The following is a 23,260-nucleotide window of genomic DNA, read 5'->3' on the forward strand; positions in this document are numbered from 1 at the left end:
GGTGTTGCATTTGCAATACCAGGGAAGAACCTGCTTGAGTTCACCGTGGGCATAAGGGCAGGGAGAGTGGGGAAAGAAGTGGGTATTCGGAAGCAGGTGAGAGGGGTTGGCAATCCCACTCAAGTATATGCCAAGGTAATGGCAATACTGTGTGGTAGATCAAGGTGGGTCTTGGAATCTTCCTGGCTTTTTAGAAAAGCATTATTTCTGGCTTTTTATCTTGCCTTTGCCCCTCGCTAACTACTTTATCTCACTTACCTCATCTGTAAAACGGGCTGTTGTAAGGTTTAACTGGGAATTACGCATGTAAAATGCTTAGTACGGTGCCTGGTACCAGAAAAGCCCTCATTTACTGTTTGCTATTCTCTCCACTGATCCTTTCCAGGGAGTCACTGGGGTGCTGGAGGAAGACACCCAATCTGCCATGCTCCCAGCCCCCAAGCTGAACAGCGCACCAGGGAAGCTGATGGGAAAATACCGTGCAGTGCAGAAGGCCAAAGGGTGCTGGTTCCGGGCATGGACTCTTGCAGGCCCTAAGTGACCTCTCTGCCCCGGCGTCCGCCCTCCCCAGGTTTGAGCGGCGGAGCTCCGGGCGGGGTCGGGGGCGGTGCGCTCCAACCAGGCCGGCGCGTAGGCGGGCGGGCGGGGCTCCGCGACCCGACGCCCTCGGCCGGCAATATAGCCGCTCGGCTGAGGCGCTGGTGCGCGGGGGCAGCGCAGCGGGCGGGGGCCGCGATCCAGACACGGGAGCAGCTGGCACCGAGGTGGCCCGGAGAGGGACGAGCAACATGAGCAGCAAATGCGACGTGGTCGTGGTGGGGGGCGGCATCTCAGGTCAGTGGCGGCTGCGCGCCCTCCTTCCTCTTCCCGGGCTCCGACAAGTGGCCGCCCAGGGAGGCACGCAGGGCGGCAGTGGGGCGGGGTGCCGCCAGGAGCCCCTAGACCCTTCGTGCGCCCCTCGGGGGAAGGATTTGGTGCGCCCCTGGACAGAAGCCAAGGGCTGGAAATGTGTTGAAGGTCTGGGGCTGGACTTTGAACTTTTCCCCGGACAGCTGCCAAGCCTGAGCTAGCTGGAATTTTCAAATCGCGGGGGAAGAAAATGGGCAGGGGACAGAGTCTTACTAGGGGGTGGCATAAAGGTCAGTCACTTGCCCCAAGCAAAGGTCAGTCACTTTGTTGCAGCCTGACCTGGACACTCTACATCCTTACTTGGAACAGGCGTGCACCACTGCGTGTTGTTATTCTGGAACCAGGAAAACGACCTTGAACAGCTCCCAGTTCAGAAAGGATTGGACCCTGGGGCAGTCGATTACCAACGACCCTCCTCACCCTGATTCTTTGTGGTTCCATGATTGCCATGTGTCTGCCTGGGGCTGCAGGGCCTTCTTGTCAAATGCCTCTTCTCCTCTCATTCCCTCCTCCCCGCCCTCAGTGGCGGTGGCCAAGAAGCCCAACAGGGATGGGGACAGAAACTACCCTCTTAGACACGGGGGGAGAGGGGCCGTGCACACAGCAGGGCCCCCAGAAAAACAGAAGCCAGAAGAGGGATGGGGTCAGTGGGGGAACCCACCCTCTCAGGAGGGTCAGGCGGCTCCTATGGGATGGAGTCAGTGGAAATAAGCAATGCTTCCAAAACAGCCTGGCTAACAGACCCCTGGCGATGCTTTGGCCGAACCCGCAGGACCTCCTGGTGCTTGAGCAGTAATTAGGACACCTCCACAACCCATGAATGTGTTGGCTAAAATGTGCCCTAACCAGATCTCAGGAGCAGGGCTCCACCTTGTTCCCTGTGGGGCGGGCAGGGCAGAGGTGCTCTGACTCCCTTGTGCCGGGTGAAGAAACCAAGGTGTTGGATGTTGGGTGCTGCTCTTCCACTCCAGCCTACCTCACCTTTGAGTCAGATCTCAGGGGTTACCACTTCTGTCTGCCCGGTTCCTCCTGAGCTCACCCATGCCAGGCTCTGTGGCCGGTGCTGCAGGTACACAGGTACATAAGCGCAACAGCATGTTGTGGTAGGCTAAGGCTATATAGATGCCATTGTCTTTCAGTATTTTTGACATCTTCTCTCCTAGAAGAACTTGGACTCAAAATCATATCTACCTAGGTGTTTTAGAAAATATCGCTAGATGTGCCTCCATGCTGCCTTGCACAGCACCCCATCTTAGGGAAGCTGAAGCCTCTCTTTCTAGGCCCCCAAAGTCCTTCCTTTTCTTGCCCAAACTGTGTCTAACGGGTTCAGATTCTTCTGTTTTCTCTCTTATTTTGGCCTTTCTGATTCATACTCCAAACCTTCAAGCTCACTCAAATTATTCATGTTAGACTCGTATAGGAGAGATAGATAAGGTTTTAGCTATTTTTTCCAACAGTGATGAATCTCTACTCTGACCCCCAAACTCTCCAAACAAGGGACTGGTGAGTAGATCTGCCTTTTCTCAAGAACCTTACATAGAATAGGCATTGTTCTACATGAGGATAACACCAACTAGTCATAGCTAGGTTACAAGGTCCTTGTGAAAGGTAAGTGAAGCAATGTGTGTGAAAATGGCTTTGCAAAGTCCGACATATGTATGACACAAGGTCTTGCAAGAGTTTTGCTCATTTATTCAAACAGTAGGCATTAGGGCCAGCTGCGGTAGAGGATGCAAAAATGGGTCACATTGTTCTTGTCCTGGAAGATTTGTCCATTCAGGAAGGGAGGTGAGGTATCCAGGCAAAGACAATACAAGGTAGAAAGCGGTAGGTGTCACAAGAGGAGTCCACTCATTAATTCATTATCCATTCATTCAAGGAACATTTGCTTCCTGTCCCACATCTTATCCCAAAGGGAATGGAAGGTTAATTAGGCAGAGCCATTGCCCCTGGGGTAGTCACACGCTGAGGCAGAAGGCAGAGTCATGAACAAGTAAAACTAATGACCTATGATAGATGCCTTAGTAGCAGGAAGTTCTAGGCAAAGTGCGTGTCCAACTCTGCCTGAGAATATCTGGGCAGACTTCACAGAGGAGGTGACACTTGAAGTCGATCTTAAGGAATGGATATGAATTCACCAGGAGACTAGATGAAGAAAGTATTTGAAGCTAAAGAGCAGCTTATATAAAATCACAAATATGTGAGATGTTCTCATGCTTAGGAAACATAAGAACTTCAGTGTGGAGTGTTGGGGGGACTTGTGAGAGACCAGGCTACGAAGGTGGGTTGGGATGAATTGTGGGGAGCCTTGTATGTCATCCCACAAAGATTTAGTTCCTTCTGAGGTCAGTGAACAGCCACTGGTGATTTTTCATTCACAGATGGCATGTGTCAAGTTACAGGAATATGGTGATGCAAAAAGAAGAGCAGGCTTGGGGGAAAGATGGGACATCTAGAGTTGGAGGTGCTGGGTGAACTCCCAGGGAGAGATGTCTAGCAGCTGGAAGTGCAAGGAACAAGTTGGGCTGACAGAGTTGTGTGACAGAGACATTTTAGTTGAAGCCACTTAAGTCCATGAAATGACCCAAACCAAGAGCAGAAAGAGAAGAGAGGACGCCTGGGACAGAACTGGACAAGGGCATGCTTACCTCCTCCACTGCGAGGAAGATATTACAGTCACTCTTTTTTCTTTTATAATAATAATCTTTTTTTAAAACTAATTTATTTATTTATGGCTGCGTTGGGTCTTCATTGCTGCGCGCAGGCTTTCCCTAGTTACAGGGAGCTGGGGCTACTCTTTGTTGCGGTGTGCGGGCTTCTCATTGCAGTGGCTTCTCTTGTTGTGGAGCACAGGCTCTAGGCACACGGCCTCAGTAGTCGTGGCGCACAGGCTTAGTTACTCCGCAGCATGTGGGATCTCCTTGGACCATGGATCGAACCCGTGTCCCCTGCATTGGCAGGTGGATTCTTAACCACTGAGCCACCAGGGAAGCCCTACAGTCATTCTTTATAGTTTGATGAGAGAGATAGGAAACTGAGAAACTGAAAAACACTTAGTTAACCTCAGATCTTAGCTCAGATGTCATTTCCCCGGGGCAGCCTTCCCAAATCCCTCTAAATGGGATTAGATGCCTTTGTTTAATTTTCCTCTGCCATCTTGTTCTTTTCCATGAGTTTTTCATTGTTCATATATTAATGTCATTTCTTGTTCAATATCTTTCTCCTCCACTAGGCTGTAAGCCTCTGGAGCCCCGGGAGGTGTTTCTTTTTCTCCCTGAGAACCCCTAACCCCAGCTCCAGAGCTCTGCCTGGCCCAGTTAGCACTCAAAATGAGTTGAATTAATGAACTTTAACTTTACACCAACAAAGCAGCAGTTGATTGGATCTGATATTCACATCCATTCACTACCAATCCTTTTGCAGGTCCTGCCAAATCATATTGAGAATGGGAAAAGTGGTAAAATCAGAATTTGGGGATTAGTCGGTGACTGACACAGTGGTTTAAAAGGGTCTGAATTAGGGGCTTCCCTGGTGGCACAGTGGTTGAGAGTCCGCCTGCCGATGCAGGGGACACAGGTTCGTGCCCCGGTCCGGGAAGATCCCACGTGCTGCGGAGAGGCCTGGCCCCTGAGCCATGGCCGCTGAGCCTGCACGTCCGGAGCCTGTGCTCCGCAACGGGAGAGGCCACAACGGTGAGAGGCCCGCGTACCGCAAAAAAATAAATAAATAAAAATTAAAAAAAATAAAAGAGTCTGAATTAGACTCTGTTTTTTTAACTTTGTTAATTATTAAACTTGGGACATTCTGGTCATTCTGGTAATTCTCTGATAGTTTGCAAGGCTGTCAGCAAATTTTAATCACTCCCTTTGGGATAAACAGGTGTACTGGGGGTACAGCTGGTTAATATGTAACTTTCTTTTTTAGTGTTTGAAAAATTCCAAGGCAACTATAGAACAGCTTTTTGTTTTTGGAAATGTGTGTGGTATATAAATGCACACCTCCTGAAATCTCTTTCGCCCGAGGAGCAGCTCATCTCTGGAGACTTGGCAGAGTAAATGGCATTTCCCCCATGGAGCTGGACAGCAGCATATGGTTTCTGTTCTGAGTCTTGGTTTTAAAGTTTGGTTTGGTAGAACCATGGAAACTATCTTTTGCAATTCTGGAATGACTCTTGCTCAAGCCTCAAAATAAAAGCTAAAAAAGGAAACTTGAAGCAGAAAGGAGAACTTTTTCTCCCCCCAGGCTTGAGAGAGGAGATCTGGTCATGTGAGGGTGGCAGGCACTTGGCTAAGAGTCTGGAGGAATCAGAGCCAGCTTTCCAAGTGGTAACCAACACTTGGGAGGTGATCTGTGCGGCCAGGAGGGCCAGCTTGTTGCTGGTTGGCAGGAGTGGCCTGGGGCGTCAGAGAGGGCCCACGAGGGATCACGAGTTGAGGGACGCAGTAGGCAGACGTGGCCTGTATGTTAGTGGCAAAAGCCCCACCTCACCTTTGATGAAGAAAGATGGAGAACTTCCCTGGACTCCTATGACCCACCTGAATGTTCTAAAAAATAGTAATCGGGTAGAAGTGCTTGGAAATCTGTATATCCTGGTCAAGGACAGGATATAGAGAAGCAGTATGGCAATGTTTAAGCAGCATACATCAAACATCAAACAGACTTGTTATGAATCCCACTTCCTACACTTACCTGTTGTGTCACCTTAAAATTTCCCTCACCTCTCTGCTCTTCAGCTGCCTTATCTTTAATTTATTTTATTTATTTATTTATTTATTTTTGGCTGCGTTGGGTCTTTGTTGTTGTGGGCGGGCTTTCTCTAGTTGCGGCGAGCAGGGGCTACTCTTCGTTGTGGTGCGAGGGCTTCTCATCGCGGTGGCTTCTCTTGTTTTGGAGCATGGGCTCTAGGTGCACAGGCTTCAGTAGTTGCGGCACACGGGCTCAGTAGCTGTGGCTCGTGGGCTTAGTTGCTCCACGGCATGTGGGATCTTCCCGGACCAGGGCTCGAACCTGTGTCCCCTGCATTGGCAGGCCAATTCTTAACCAGTGCGCCATGAGGGAAGCCCCCAGCTGCCTTAACTTTAAAATGAGACTCCTAATGCCTTTATTGGCGGAGAGGTTGTTGCTAGGATTAGAAAGAATGCACATGAAGGACTGTACACAGTGGTCATTATGGTGTCAGCTTGTACCTTTTGAAAAAGATATCTTTTTTAGCTCCTAGGGTTTTTTAATCTGTGGGAGCAGAGGCAGGCACCTCTGTGTAATCACATCTCCCTCTTTACTAACCAGTCATTTTTCTTGCTGTGAGGCATTTATAAGGTGGCAACAGGATGCAAGGTATATACGCACGCATGGTTCCGGCCTCATCCTGCCCCACCCCCATCCCTTCATTCCCTCTGGTGCGGAGCCTGAAGAGCTCAGGCTTACCTTGGGCTTCAGAGCCACTAAACCCACTGTGTTCCTCTTCAGAAGACATTTTAAAAGCACTAGATCTGTATCTCATCACTACCCCAGCCTGGCTGTTATTCCGATTCTGACCTGGTCCTCATTTTCAGCCACCTGACTCCTGTCTTAATTAGAAGAAATAGTAAATGGGACTATTATTTATGTCTTTAATAATATTAATTATTTACTAATAATAAAAGAGCCAGCATTTTGAGTGTTGTCTATATGCTAAATCGAGTAACAGTGAGGTGATCCTAGTATTAACATCTGCTGAGTACCAAATGAATTCGAAATCTTCGTGTAGAAATCTGTTCTGTGTTTAGAATTTCTGACATGTTTATCTCTTAAATATATATTAAAAATAATTGGAGTTTAAGATTTTTCTTTCAGTTTAGCTGCTGACTTTCGTATATCATCTGAGTTCGTAAGTCACATACAAGCCAAGAAAGTAGGGCTGCGAAGCAGCATCCCTGTTACAAGATAATATTCCATGAGTGTGTTTGTGTGTGTGTGTGTGTGTGTGTGTGTTAGGGTGTGTACATGCACAGCCACTAGCCACTCCCTCAACCCAAGGTTTGACAGTGGAGTCGACTGGCACACCGCCATTTCAGACCCATTAGTGGTTAGTGGCCATGTTGTCTCCTGTGTGCTTGCCAGATGCCAAGCCCCATTCCAAGCACTTAACATGCATTTTCTCTTTTAACCCTTTAAACTGCTTTTTGAAGTATTAGCCCTACTTTCTAGATGAGAAAACTAAGGCATGGAAAGGTTACCAACTTTGCTTAAGGTGGCACAGCTGGTTAGTGGTGAAATCACAATTAACGCCATGCTCTTAACCTCTATGCTCTACCACTGCTGATTTCTTCTGCTCCCAGAGAAAATGTCACTGCAGGAGCAGTTAGTTCCAGCCTCTTAACCTTTGCCCATCATCAGAGCAGCCATTTCCTCTGTAACTATAACTTAGAATTTGTTTTGATACAATTTGTTCACGCTGGAACAATGGAAAAGACATACACACTGAGTAATACAACTGATATGTATGTCATCAGAGTTTGAAAATCAGCTGGTTTAACAGCTCATACAGCTTAATATTAAAAAAACAAACAACCCAATCCAAAAATGGGCAGAAGACCTAAATAGACATTTCTCCAGAGAAGACATACAGATGGCCAACAGGCACATGAAAAGATGCTCAATACCGCTGATTATTAGAGAAATGCAAATCAAAACTACAATGAGTAGTTGACCTCACACCAGTTAGAATGTCCATCATTAAAGAGTCTACAGACAATTAATGCTGGAGAGGGTATGGAGACACTGTTGATAGGAATGTAAATTGGTACAGCCACTATGGAGAACAGTATGGAGGTTCCTTAAAAAACTAAAAACAGAGTTACCATATGATCCAGCAATCCCACTCCTGGGCGCATATCCAGAGAAAACGCTATTTCGAAAAGATACATGCACCCCAATGTTCATAGCAGCACTATTTACAATAGCCGAGACATGGAAGCAACCTAAATGTCCATCAACAGATGAATGGATAAAGGTGTGATATATATATATATCTTATTCGGCCATAAAAAAGAATGAAAATGCCATTTACAGCAACATGGATGGACCTAGAGATTATCATACTAAGTGAAGTCAGACAAAGTCAAATATCATATGATATCACTTATATGTGGAATCTAAAAAATGATACAAATGAACTTATTTACAAAACAGAAACAGACTCACAGACATAGAAAACAAACTTATGGTTACCAAAGGGGTTAGTGGTGGGGAAGAGATAAATTAGTAGTTTGGGATTAACATATACACACTACTATATATAAAATAGATAACCAACAAAGACCTGCTGTATAGCACAGGGAACTATATTCAATATCTTATAATAACCTATAATGCAAAAGAATCTGAAAAAGAATATATATATGTGTATATATATACATATATATATATATCTGAATCACTTTGCTGTACACCTGAAACTAACACAACATTGTATATTAACTAGACTTCAATTAAAAAATGGTTAAGAGAGGGCTTCCCTGGTGGCACAGTGGTTAAGAATCCACCTGCCAACTCAGGGAACATAGGTTTGATCCTTGGTCCGGGAATATCCTACATGCCACGGAGCAACTAAACCTGTGCGCCACAACTACTGAGCCCACGTGCCTAGAGCCCGTGCTCCTCAACAAGAGAAGCCACCACAATAAGAAGCCCGTGCACCGCAGCGAAGAGTAGCCCCCGCTCACCACAACTAGAGAAAGCCCGTGTGCAGCAACGAAGACCCAATGCAGACGAAAATAAATAACAAATAAAAAATTTAAAAAATGGTTACGAGAAAAAAGAAAGAAAGAATATACACAGATATATGGATTATCACTGAAAAAGAAATCTGCTTTTTTTTTAACATCTTTATTGGAGTATAATCGTTTTACAGAGGTGTGTTAGTTTCTGCTGTATAACAAGGTGAATCAGCTATACATGTATATATATCCCCATATCTCCTCCCTCTTGCGTCTCCCTCCCCCGCTCCCTATCCCACCCCTCTAGGTGGTCACAAAGCACCGAGCTGATCTCCCTGTGCTATGTGGCTGCTTCCCACTAGCTATCTATTTTACATTTGGTAGTGTATATATGTCTGTGCCACTCTCTCACTTTGTCCCAGCTTACCCTTCACCCTGCCCGTGTCCTCAAGTCCATTCTCTACATCTGCATCATTATTCCTGTCCTGCCCCTAGGTTCTTCAGAGCCGTTTAAAATTCTGCTTTTAAATGCAACTGATAGGGCAAAAAAAAGAGAAAGAAAATCAGCTGTTTTGATGATTTCTGCATTTTTGACAGTAAATACAGAGGTGGCCTCTGACTCAAATTTATCCTATGAGCTTGAAGAGATAATTTAGCTTCTAACTTATTTCTCTAATATTTTGGGCCTCAGTAGCCTTTTCATGTTCTATTGACATGGTAAAGTCAGTATAATGTTCCCGTGTCAAGTATTTCTCCAGATATCAGTAATGACAACAAATGTTGCTATCACCAAATTCTAATGTTTGTACATTTCTTTATTCCTGTCAAGATTCAAACTATATATGCATACGCACTTGACTGATGGACACTGAAGTAGAACTTCTGCAGTTTAATAATATTTAAAATTAGTGAGTATTGAATTATTACAGGTGACAAGGTCATAGTATAATGGTAGATGTCAAGTCAGCACCTGGGACAAATGAAATGTGTACAATAGCATGTGACTGTAGCAGAACTCCCACTAACTTTTGTTTCATCTTTGGATTTGATGGCCATTATAGTCTTAGCAGTGTTCCATGTGTATGTCTATTACTGGATATCATTTACCATGTTTAATGTAAATTACCTGTTTAAGTATCTGTGAACCCTCACTTGATCATAGGCTGCTCAAAATCAGGGACTTTGTACAATGTATCTCCCTATCTCTGGTGTTTAGCAAAGAACCCAGCTCACCCTAGCCCCCAGAAATTGATAGAATCCCTTGATCAGGATTGTGGGTCTTCTCAGGCTTTGGACCCAGAGAAGGTAAGCCTTACAACAAGAAATCTGTTGAAAGAATGGACTTAACCTTTTATTTCCTGGAGGAAGCAGGATAACACAGAAGTTAAATGCAAGGACTCTGGGAGCCTAAGACTTGGGTTCAAATCCTACCTGTGTCCCTAACTATATAGCTTGGGTTGGTAACCTACTTCCACAGCCTCCAGATTTTTACTCATTAAGTGGAGTGATGGTCCTGGGGCTAACTTCTGGAATGTCAATCAATATTAACTCTGCTGCTTTTACAAGTCAGCAGGCAGTACTTAACTGAGGGGATCCTGGAAACGTACAAGATCAAATGCACTTGTAAGTCCAAAAAGTGAGCCAAATTGAGAGGCCCTGTTCAGAATGAGTGTTTTTGTCCCCATAACAGAATACTTTGGAAGTTTGCTGAGGTGAAAAATGCAGCATTGCCATTTGGCAAAGGCCCCAAATTTGTTGGGCTTAGCGTTTTAGGACTGTTTCTGAATAAAAGTCATTATTTCCCTTGAGAATGGTATAAAATTCTTTCCTGACTTTGACCATCCAAATCCCATAAATTCCTCCTGAGCTAAAAAAATGTTTGCTCTAGGGAATTCCCTGGTGGTCCAGTGGTTAGGACTCCGTGCTTCCACTTCAGGGGGCACAGGTTCAATCCCTGGTCTGGGATTTCAAGTTCACAAAATGGGTCCATCTTCAGTCTCCTCGGTTAACTCAGTAAACGAAGGCACTACAGAAAACCAAGTTCCTACCCTCAGAAAACTTAAAATGCAATTGGAGACACAAGAGCAGCACATATAGGCAATAAGAAAAGACTAGAAATAATAAATAATTGAGTTCTTGGGCTTATGATGCCTGGTCCTGGAACTAAGATCCCACATGCCACGCAGCATGGTCAAAATGATAATAATAATAATTGAGTTCTGTACTGGGGGACCCAAGAACTAAGTTAGATAGAGGAAATCACTGAAGACCCCAGGAGTTGGAGAAGTTCTCCTTGAAGGAGTGGAATTTGAACAGTTCCTGAAGAACAGTTAAGGTTTGGGGTCGGCAGAGAAGAAGAGAGAGGCTTTAAAGATGGGAGGAATAATATAGAGGCAAGTCTAGACTAGTAGGATGGGGAGATAATGGGTAATAAAGTTAGAAGGAGGAGGGCAGTATCAAGCAAGGAAAAGCAAAGTGAGTTGGTTACGTTTTTCTGTGGTTGGAAAGAAGGAAGCATTGACCATTTTTACTATAAAGATAAGATGAGCAGTTGTGTACCTGATAGGTGAAAGAGGGCAACCCTAGAGCCAGGGCAGCCAAAAGATGGGTAGTAATTCAGGAATAGGTTGAGAGGTGATCAGCTGTGTATAATGAATTGAGTTATCCTGAAGCTCAAGGAAGGTTGTAGGAGAAAGGGAGGGGAGACAAGAATGGAAAGAAGCATTTCAATGGTACACTCTCCTTTTTTCTATTTTGCTGAGAACATGCCCAGAAAAGAAGTATCACAAAAAATAGTATTTCCCCCCTGAAGTTTTATAATTGAAATGGAAGGACTTGACTGTATTTTTAAATTTCCTTTTTTTAAAAAATAAGATCAAAGAGGTTTTCTTCCTAAGGGTTGTGACCCAGCTTACTAAATGACAAACACACATCTTGGGCAATCTCAAACACAAACTGAATAGTTCATCCTGTTTTGTAACATAAAAGCTGTCATTGAAACTTGTTGTTTTGTGAGAGAGGGCAAAATCAGAAAGCAAGTTCAGGTAGGTTTGGCCTTTCAAATGTTAGTTATGTTACCGTAGTCTCCTTTTAATGGCATCTTAAATGTCATGTTCTAGTTAATTTCAACTTCATGTCAGAAGTTTACACTCTTGATCTCGTGTCATCTCATCCCTTACCTGGGCCATTTTTCACTCTGGACTCATCATCATCATCAACATTTATCAGAATTCCACAACAGTGAAGGTGTCCTTCTAGGTCCTTAGTTTTATTTGCTCTCCTTCCAGCCTAAATAATCCCCCCTTTTCGTTTACCTTGCAGACATTTCCAATGATTCTTTTATAGTGAATTTGGAATCCTGACCTCATCTTTTGGAATTGGAACTACTTTTTATTCCTGTGATCCCAGTTGTGTTTCTGTCTTAAATTGTTTCTTTATAATTATGTTTAATTCTATCTCCCTTCTTTGGGTTATTTTCCAGTTGAAGCAACACGCTCTTTGGAAATTTTGTTATCCAACACGGCTCCCTTTCAGATAACTTAGGGTAAAGTGAAGAATTAATAACCAAAGTTCCCTGGAAAATTTTTAGGACAAAAGGCCACTGATGTAAATGAAAGATGAAATCACATTCCTTCTTGATTATTTACAGCTTAAGGAATTTTTTTGGAGATGTGGGAACATTTTTTTAATAAGGTGAATTGCAGAAATAATATATATTTATTGTGAAAATCTGTAAGTTACAGAAAGAGACAGAAAGAATATCATCTATAATTGATTCCCCCCCACACACACACAAAACAGCCACTGTTACTACTGTCACCTATATTTTCTTTTTGCAAACCATCTATTGTATTTACTGCACTCGCTGGTAGTTCTTTTTAAATAAATAACATATTATGAATGTTTAACCATGTCTTAAATGCTCTTCTTCTATACGATCTTGATAACTTTATATTATTTCATCTGATTATATTTATTTACCAATCTTCTATTGCTGAACATTTGTGTTGTTTCCAAATTTCTGCTATTTTAAACAAAGCTATTATGAATATCCTTATACCCAAACCTTTGTGCATAACTCTGATTATTTCTTTAGGAAATTCCTAGAAATAAGTGTTGGGAATCCTTTTAAGGCATTTAGTAATGATTACAGAATTGTCACCCCAAGAAAGTTTCATCAGTTTAAAGTGGAATTTTAATGATGGGCTTCTTAGTTACTTCACTAGGAAACCAGTATTTTTCACTCTCTGACACAGCACAGAGAAAACCATCGTTCTTCACCAGCTCAGTGTTGTAATTTAATGAAATTGTAGGTGCTAGGTTTTGTAAATGATCTTTAGTCTTGTAAAATTTCAGTGGTGGCAAGTAATTCTTGCTCTCTACGACATGCAGGCAAACCACTTTTGCAATTAATGCTCTATGCCTACCATGATTTACTAGGTATTTATATATTTTTATAGCACTTTAAAATTTTTTGAATACCATTATCCTGTGCTTCTAGAAGTTTGAGATCATTAATTAGATAATTCTGTTGTGTTTCAGTGCAGAAAAGAAAAAAGGATAGTCCTGTAGCAAACCATTTTCTATGATTATTTTTACCCGTCTAGATAAGACATGAATATAGCCTTGGTCCACAGTCTATTGTAAAAGCCGATCAACCAGCTGTTTCATGTTTTACATTTTAATTTCCTCTCTAGTTTGCATTCAAATCCTATGATAGATTTTGGTTTATTTAGGAGTCCTATAAGATACAGTTGATTGTTTTCAGAATAGCCCTTTTATGCTATGCCAGTTAAAGGGAAACAGCCCTTGTTAAGTACCGATGATAAGCACACATAAAGGCATACACTCAAATGAGTTATCCTCATTTCATCAAACATGTTTTCTTATTTTGTTGTTTCTGCAGGGGAGAAAAAGCAGTCAGCTTTGCCCATTCGTTGATTGATTGATTCATTCAATAAACCCTTATCAAGTGCCTTATTTACCAAGCATTGGGCTAGGCGTGGGAATATACAGATGGGTAATCCATGTTTCCATCTTTGAAGGGTACACCAAGCGGAGGGAGGTGCATGCAGCCACATACAGGTGAATTCTCTGAGGGATGGTGTGTGCTGAGAAAGATAAGTTCATCTGGTTCTGATGACACAGAGGAGAGGAGGATGGCAGTTCCATTCACCTCAGGGCCTCAGAGGACCCAAAGGAAGACTTGGTGATAGGATTTATTAGAGAGATAATTAACCAATTCAAATATTCTGCCATAAAATATAGCGTTAAGTGGTTGAAATTTAAATCTACATTCTGATATACGCATGGCACTGAAATTTCAGGTTTGTTCTTCTTGCCGTTGGCCTTAAAATGGCAGTGTAGTGGATGCTGTAGTGGGCTGCCCAAGCCCCCTTTAGGACAGTTATTCCCCCATCTGCTGAGAGTGTTGGCTGCTGCTTTGTTCACAGCTGAGTCCCTGTCTGGAAATTGCCCTTGACTGGGGGGAGCTGACTTCCTGCAACAGATGTGGGGATATAGAGGCCTGGCCCCCTTGCCTCAATGCAAGACAACTCTGAAGGGCCATCTCAGCTGTGGAGCCCCCTGTAGGATTGACTGAGGCCTATGTTGTGACTGCATTTCAGTTCAACTTCTTCCTCCGTCCAATCCTGCTTCATTTACATTTTTACTCGTGTTGAACCCTGATAAAGCTTCTATATGCAAATCAGGTTCAGAAGCTTCTTGCCACAGACCCTAATTTAGACAGACAATAATTGAACAGCATTTTTGTTCTGCACATCACAAGATGTTCTAACCACGAAGCTTCAGTCAGTTGGAGGTGGAGGCCCTTAAAGGATTTGGCCCTTTCCAGGATGCAAGATGCCAACAGGGCTGGGGAGGGTGGTGAGCCTTATCAGTTCTGGATAATCTCTCTTAGGTGTCCTGAGAGTCCCTGGAACAGGGGTGGATGGTGGAGGCTGACCACTACACTGGGCCATACAAGCTCACAAGCTCTGGGGAATTCAATTCTTCTCTCACCACTGTGTGTGCTGATTTAGAGGTGAGATTCATAGGCTCTGATCTGGACTTGCTACAAATGTGGATGTCTTTCTTTATTGGAGAAATTTGTGGCAGTGCAGCCAAGGCATAAATTATGAACCAGACACCCCTAGTCTGTGAAGACGATTCAGGTCAGGAGCCATCCATCTCTCCCAGGCTACCATTTTGGATCCAGCTCAGATTCTGGGTTATTGGCAAAATGGTGCTGTTGGTGTCAACCTCTGTTCTTCCCCTAATACTACAGCCATTTCATGCAGCTTCCTGTAGGATTTCTTATAGGGAATTGTAGATACGGAAAGTGATTCTAGAAATGGACGGTGGAATCCCAGAAGGAGAAGAGAGAAAGTGAGGCTGTGAGGGAGCTGTTGGTAGGATTTGAGTGGAAAGGTTCATAGATCGAGGGTCTTGGGTTAAAGGACATTGATACGAGATGGATTTGAACAAGTGAACTAGAAGGATAGACGATCGTGATTGCAAGGGAGGGTGCTGTAGAGTTTGGACAGGTAACCTTTTGACTGTACTTCTTGGAAATGACCATTAATAGCATTTAAATGAGTTGCAACATTTTGAATCACCATGTCCAGAGATAGTATTCTCTGTGTGATTCAACAAACAATTTAAAGGCCAGGAAAATGAATGCCTTTTAAAAAAAATAGTAATCTGCTCTTGGTTTTGCAACTGGGCAGAGGACACAACTATTCATTAAGTCCAAGTTTAGGGATGACTTAAGTCTAAATTTAGGGAAGGCCCATCTGCTGGATTGAGAAAGGCAGGAATCCTGTGCTTTGGGTCCTGAAGATTCTAAGCAGAGGTCTTTGTTCAAACTGCACGCACATCACTGAAAGGATAACCCCTCAAATGCTGACTTGTGTGTGACTGATGGACACAGAATAGGGAGGGGACCCAAAGCAAGGTGCCCAAGGTCTGGCAGTGCAGAGCAACAGGGAGACAAAGAGAGACTTTCCCTACCAGCTTACTTGTTTGAAGATGATTGGAAAAGCATGGAGAAATGCAAGGGCTATGTATAATTCAGCATTATATAAAGTCCAATAGGAACAACACATTGTCACATTCCACGGCAAAACAGAGAGAGGAGAGAGAGAGAGAGCCGGTCCTTCCCATGCCCTGCCAAACCAAAGATTATAGAGCTAGACTATTAGTATTATGATGACATTGACACTTTGAGGATTCTGTTCTCTGATGGAAAAAGATGAAACACATTACTTATGGAAATGTCAGTAAAAGGAAATTGTGGGCTAGTTTTTAATCCTGTGATTCAGCCTCTTCTGTTTACTATCTACTGAAAAATCTTGTCTGGCAGCACGCCAATCTTTCTGTCCCTCTGCTGCTAGCCTTTGATTGAGAAAACTTAAGTGAGGGCCTTCTACGTGCCAGGTGCTAGGAATGAGCAATCAGGAGACAGTTCCAGTTTAACACAGGCGCGCACACACAAGGAATCATGTTAAATTACATTTCTTGTGCCTATTTATTGTTGATGCATGCACAAAAATGTCCCTTTTCAATGAAAGAAACCTCCGTGTACCTTTCAAGAGATCACCCTTGGACCAAGTTAGAATAGATGCTAAGATAACTTTGGTTTGGGTTTCCAGGTGTTGTGTCCTCTGTTACCTTTTTTAGTCTTACTCATAGATGGTGTGATACTTCTGGCCTTAGGAGGGGTACGGAGAACATCACAAATGCCTTTTCTGTCGTCAGAAATCGGGTTGCATGCGGGAACGGCCACAATCTGAAAGGAAATCACATGGGTCACCCTAGTCGATAAAAGGCAGAACATCCAAAATTCACTGCCTGTGATCTGCTTTTCTCCCCTTGTTCCTTTCTCTCTGATTTCATGAAGAATATGTCCAGAGGGAAATGAGTTTTCTGTAGATAAATCAGTCTGCTGGTCCACAATATTGCGCTTCCAGTGGACAGGTCTGAGAAATGCGGAAAAGTACAAAGAGGTTGAGCTGACTGCAAGGTAGGCGAGGCAAAAACATTTTATGTGCAAAAGAAAAATCATGGGCTTATGCTTGCTTTATTTCTGGATTTTATTTGTGAACAGAATACTATGAGAAGCTGATGGAAATGAGAGAGCATTTTTTTCTCCTACTGTGTTCTTTTAAAAGGTATATTTCAGTAAACAGATATTTTTAAAATATGGCTTCCTTTCCCATAGATGAATTCCTTCGAAAGGAATTTATAGGTTTAAAGATTGCATGAGAGCAAGTTTAAAACCAATCTGTAAAATTCAAAGCATTAGTGAATTGTAAATTTCCAATGAATATATGTGTATGTTAAGATATTTGAATACTTTTTCATAGAAAAATAGGGGTTTTTAAAAGTATGAGCAATTAGAATTTAAACCACTCTTCAAATCATGCATTCTATATATAAATTCTTGGCATTATTTTTCAATATTTTTTAAATACAATGGATGAAGACCTCAATGACAATGAAAAGTGATGCCTGCATTTTTCAAGTTACAAGTAATCTGTAAAGTGAGAGCTTATTCAATCTTGCCACTAAAACCTTTGCATCTATGTGTGAAGAACACGTGCAAAATATAGTAACAAAAATACAGTATCTGCCTGGTATTTCTAAAGGACCTTGGTTACATATAATTCCGTACGTATAAGAAAGGCAATATTAGGTGTTTTTTCCCTCCACAAATATATCCTTCCTATAAGGTGGTATGCGCAGTATATTGATTTGTACAATTTTACATGAAGCAGAAAGTCAGAAATAGATGGAGCGTGGAAACACATTGAAACTTTTATTTCTCTCACACTGTTACTTGTCTGGTTGAGTATTGTTTCCTCTGTCTGGCATCTGAGCCTTGTGGTACAGCACAGTATAAGGGTGTTTGGGTCCTATAACCTGTTATTTAACTAATACTGTTTTCTAGAAGAGTTCCCACTAAGATTTTTCAGCTTCTCGTGCTATGTGTTAACCAGGCATTTTAAACCATCGCTTCTCATCACTCCCATGATCCCACCGTTTCATGCTTCCCTCCTCCTTCTCTAGCTGCTCCTTCAGCCTCCTGTGCCAGCACCTACACGCTTCACCTCCAGTGTTCCCTGTTTTGAGAAATAGAATCACCTTCAGACCAGTTTTCAAGTCAAGACCCTTGACACTGGTAGCAGACATTGGAGGGATCCCACCATCTCCCCTCGGCACCCATTCCCACATACAGGGACCTACGGCTACTGAGTGTGGCAAGTCTATGCCTGAGGGCTTTCTCTGGCCACTGGAACCCATAAGGGCTTCCACTCAGGACAGGCCAGCAGTGGGGCGGGGTTAATGCCCCCAGGAACAGCCGTCTTCCTAAGACTGACATGATCAATCAATCCCCTCTTAGTTGGAATCACTAAGGCATGTTCTGCACAGTCTCTCAGAGGTCTCGAGTGGGATCAAGCCCCAGTTGCCCACAATAACAGCCTGCTAGATGCTGTGCCTTTACTGCCTACCTTCCCTTCCTTGTTTCATCTCCCCAGAGTCCTACCGGGGCTTCTTTTAGGTCACCTCCCAAATAAACTAGTGGCATCCAACTCCTTGTTTCAGGGTCTGCTTTTGGATATTAGATACTTTCTTCTTTCCTTATTCCTAAAGTCCTAGTTGCAAAATATAGCTTGGATCTGTCCACCTCACCGTCTCCATGTCCCTCCAGACCTGGGGTTCCACACGTGGGACCGCTATAGTTCTGAGTCTGCTCGTTTAAGTCCCGTCATTTGGTCCAGCCCTTCTCCAGTCCACTCTTTTTCTTTTTCCTTTTTTTTTACTGTGGAAAAAATATATATATAATGTAAAATTTACCATTTTAAGTGTACAATTCAGTAGCAGTAAGTACATCTGTATTGTTGTGCAGCCATCACCACCATCCATCTCCAGAATTTTGTCATCAACCTAAATTGAAACTCTGTCCCCATTCCTCTCTCCCCTCAACCCCTGGTAACCTCCATACTACTTCCTGCCTCTATGAATTTGACTACTCGGGAACTTCATATAAGTAGAATCATACACTATCTGTCCTTTTGTGTCTGTCTTCTTTCACTTGACGTAATGTCCTCAAGGTTCATCCATCCAGTCCTTTCTTACACTAAAGGAAGAATAATTTGTTTTTAGTGGGGAAAGCACAAATTTGATGTTTCTAAGTTACAAAAATTTATTGTCAGAAGTGATGTAAACAAAGTTGTTCAAAGACAAAAGCTAACTACCCATCGGCCTTTATCCCATCCCAACCCTTCTGAGGTGACTTGTGTTGACAGCCTGGCACGTATCCTTCCAGACTTTTCTCCTGGAAGGATAATCTTTCCAAAATATAAATCTCATGAGGTTACTCGTGTGCTTCAGACCCTTCAGCAACCTTCCATTAAACCCAAGATCAAGTCCAAAATGATGACTGTGGCCCAGACACACTGCAGACCTGAGCCCTCCCTACAATGGAAGCCCAATCTCCCATGACTTCTTCTGTTCACTGCTTAGCCACACTGGCCCACTTTCAACTTCTCAAATAATCTACCATGTTCTCTGTGGTCTCTGGCCTTTGCACTTGCTCTTCATGTGGATCTCTTCCTAGCTCTCCTACTGTTACTGAAAGTGGGGTCTGGCTGCTCACCTCTCGAAAGCCAATAAAGAGGTAAGGTTGGTGGAAAGGAAAGTTTGCTTTATGTCGGAGGCCGGCAAGCAGGGGTGGGAGGGAAGGGCAGAGTCCTGTCCAAAGGCCGACTCCCCCGCCACTGACAATCGGGGGCAAGAACTTTTATAAGCCGAGGGAGGGGGCCACATGCAGAAACAGCACAGTCAGCTCCGACAGTCATCTTGAAATTGGTCATGCGGTGGTCTGACCAGTGTGGTCTTGATTGTTTTAAGTACGGTTAGTCTTTAGTTCCAAGGTCGGTTTGTTCATATATCTTTGAGGCCAGCTCTCAGAATTGTGGCTGCTTATGTCATGGCTCCAGTCTGGTCATCATGTAGTTAACTTCTTCCACCTGTTGGGGGTTTGGTATCTATAAGACAGCTCAAAAAATATGGCTCTGAATATTATCTATAGCCCTTGAGGAGGAACTTAAAGGTCCTTGACTATTTTTAATGACTAAACTATTATTAGTCTTGTTGGACTGTTTTCCTTTGTTTCTGCATTTTCTCACTTCTCTGATTAAACTTATCCTTTGGCTAAAGTTTTTCCACAGACAAAAGGCAGGTCGAGGACATGGGGGTCATGGACCATGGGGTCCTGCTCCGTTTTCCTCCTTCCTACCTACGACTTTGGTGACTCTTGATCATCTTTCAGAGTTTATTTTAAAACTTACTTTTTAGGGGGAGGGTCTCCTTATCTGATAGCTTTTCCCGCAAACTACACTGCACCCCCAGTTCTTCCTTCCTATGGCACCTTGTTTTATACCTTTCCTGCCCTCCCTGGGATAAACTCCAGGAGTGCAGACACTCTGTCTTTTTCACCACCTAGCACAGTGCTTGCACCTAATAAGTTCACAGTAAATATTGATTGGCTAATTAAGCCTTTCTTTGAGAACCAAATTTAGAACTTTGGGTTTTAAATTTCATTTGGACCCCTCTGTGTTATCCCTCTTTTCTGAGTTACTTTAATGTAGTTATTATGATGGGTTAGTAACTTTTTTTCCCAAATAACAGGGTTCATTTTTTTTTCAGTTATACATATATGTGTATCTATTCTTTTTCAAGTTCTTTTCCCATTTAGGTTATTACAGAATATTGAGCAGAGTTCCCTGTGCTAGATAGTAGGTCCTTGTTGGTTCTCTATTTGAAATATAGCAGTCTGTACGTGTCAGTCCCAAACTCCCAATCTATCCCTCACCCCATCCTTCCCCCTGTAACTATAAGTTCATTCTCTTAAGTCTGTGAGTCTGTTTCTGTTTTATAGACAAATTCATTTGTATCATTTTTTTAGATTCCTCACATAAGCGCTATCATATGATGTTTGTCTTTCTCTGTCTGACTTCACTTAGTATGATAATCTCCAGGTCCATCCATGTTGCTGCAAATGGCATTATTTCATTCTTTTTAATGGCTAAATAATATTCCATTCTATACATGTACCACATCTTCTTTATCAATTCATCTGTCGATGGACATTTAAGTTGCTTCCATGTCTTGACTATTGTAAACAGTGCTGCAATGAACATTGGGGTGCATGTATCCTTTTGAACCATGGTTTTCTCTGTATATGTGCCCAGGAGTGGGATTGCTGGAACATATGGTAGTTCTATTTTTAGTTTCTTAAGGACCCTCCATACTGTTCTCCATAGTGGCTGTACCAATTTACATTCCCACCAGTGGTGTAGGAGGGTTCCCTTTACTCACACCCTCTCCAGCATTTATTGTTCGTAGACTTTTTGATGATGGCCATTCTGACTGGTGTGAGGTGATACCTCAGTGTAGTTCTGATTTGCATTTCTCTAATGATTAGCGATGTTGAGCATCTTTTCATGTGCCTCTTGGTCATCTGTATATCTTTTTGGGAGAAATGTCTGTTTAGCTCTTCTGATGATTGGTTAGTAACTATTAAACCACCTAGTTGGCTGGCAAAATTATATTTTTAATGAAGGGAATGTCCTCGTTTTCCCCGAGTCTTCTTGTCCCATTTTCAACATCCATGTGCTCAGCACTTATTTGATGACAGCTATGACTCTAATCTACCATAATATAGGCCACAGTCCCTTATCTGCAATTCCCAAACACCCAGAGCTCTGAAAATTGAAAGTATTTTCAGGAGCTTTCAGTAAGAGCTGACCAGAACCGATGTGTCTGGTTTGCTATTAGTCATATGTTTTACTGCAGACATAATAATGCAGGTGATCTCAGAGTGGTTGTCCCAGTTGTCATTAGGACTATTACATAATATACACCTACATACTGTTTTGTCACTCTAAAATCTGAAAAATTCGAAGTTCTGAAATGCATTTGGTTCCCAGAGTTTCAGAACAGGCCCATCTTTAAAAATATAAACTAGGGGGCTTCCCTGGTGGTGCAGTGGTTAAGAATCTGCCTGCCAATGCAGGGGACACGGGTTTGAGCCCTGGTCTGGGAAGATCTCACGTGCTGCAGAGCAGCTAAGCCCGTGCGCCACAACTACTGAGCCTGGGCTCTAGAGCCCTCATGCCACAACTACTGAAGCCCTCCCACGGGCCTAGAGCCTGTGCTCCGCAACAAGAGAAGCCACCGCAATGAAAAGCCTGTGCATAGTAACGAAGAGTAGCCCCCCCTCGCCGCAACTAGAGAAAGTTCTCATGCAGGAACGAAGACCCAATGCAGCCAAAAATAAATAATAAATTAATTAATTTAAAATATATATATAAACTAGGAGGATGGTATACTTTGGAAAATATAATACCAAAAATGAAACAGTCATACGTTTATTCTGTTCGTGAGGTTTTAGTTTGTTAGTTGGTGGGTTTTTGCTAAGGAACACAATTAGTTCATCGTTCTCAGAAACGACCTGAGTATTCCCACCAAACTTTTCAGCAAGAATTCAACATGTAGGAGTACCAACAAAGTTTCCAATCTTAAGCTTTCAGTACTTTGGTGGCAGTGCTTCCATGGCGTCTGCTGTTCTGTCCCTCTGAGTAGGGCCATCATGCTAACTGAACCCCAGAGGACAGTAGGGTTCCCGACTCACCAAAACTTGGCTGACTCTGGAACCTTCCATCTGCTAGTCTCTGCCAGCTCTAGTGTCCCTGCTCTGATCCCCTGAAGCCCTTGCTGCTGTTTCCATGGACTGGACACGCTGCAGTCGCGCCATCCACAGCACTGCACTGGGAGGTGCTCCTTCTACACCTGTAGGCTGAGGTCTCGGAATCCTCTGGTTGGAACCCCCAGGGAAGACAGTGGCTCCAGAGACCCCTGCTCCAAAGGCCACCACATTTCCCATGCAGCCTGGTATGTAAAGATGGGCTGTAGCTATTATGGCAGTTGAAGGAAACTCGGCATTATTTGTAAAACCGAGTCAACAAAATCTAATTCTAAATCTATTTCTCTGTGTCTGTGTTTTTTCTTTTAATAACTTGACCAATTATCATCATTCTAGATCTTTCTAGTGGGGCAAGATATGGCTATTGTTTGAGAAAGGAAGAAAGGGTAGCATGTATCTTGGCTTGGGTTCCCCTAGAAGCTGACCCTAAGACAGAATGTGAGTGCAAGTCATTTATTTGGGAAGTGATCCCAGCAAACCCCAGAGGGGTTTGGAAGCCTAGAGGAGGTAAGGAAGTCAAAAAGGATGAATTTTCAAGCTTGTTTCCATTGTGAGTGACTGGAGCTCGATCCTGCTGGGGACCCCGGGGGAGACAGTGGAGGATACTCCTCATTTATCCCCACTGAGTTGTGAGGCAGAGTCAGTCAGGGGCTTAAGTAGAAACGAATGAGGAGGGGACGTGGGGGGGGGGGGCATGGACAACACCTGTTACAACATCTTTCATTAAAACCTCAACATAACTTTAAAAAGGAATGATAATAATTGTAAACCTTATCGAGTTCTAAAATTTCATCTTCTTAAAGTTTTTAGATGACAGCTTCGTTGATATATACAATTCATATACCATACAATTCACTCACTTCCAGTGTACAGTGTAATGGTT

General features: G+C 43.2%; 1 protein-coding gene across 1 annotated transcript in view; it reads left to right on the plus strand.

The window, feature by feature from the left end:
- The first annotated feature begins 658 nt into the window (after positions 1-658).
- The window catches only part of MAOB (monoamine oxidase B), a 113,211-nt gene continuing 90,609 nt past the window's right edge, over positions 659-23,260 (plus strand). Inside the window, exon 1 of the mRNA XM_024734193.1 lies at positions 659-834. Within this exon, the coding sequence (XP_024589961.1) occupies positions 789-834 (46 nt within the window). The 5' untranslated portion in view covers positions 659-788. The remainder of the gene's footprint in view (positions 835-23,260) is intronic.

The sequence above is a fragment of the Neophocaena asiaeorientalis genome, unplaced genomic scaffold (genome assembly GCF_003031525.2).
Source record: "Neophocaena asiaeorientalis asiaeorientalis breed wild unplaced genomic scaffold, Neophocaena_asiaeorientalis_V1.1 scaffold426, whole genome shotgun sequence".
Classification (NCBI taxonomy): domain Eukaryota; kingdom Metazoa; phylum Chordata; class Mammalia; order Artiodactyla; family Phocoenidae; genus Neophocaena; species Neophocaena asiaeorientalis.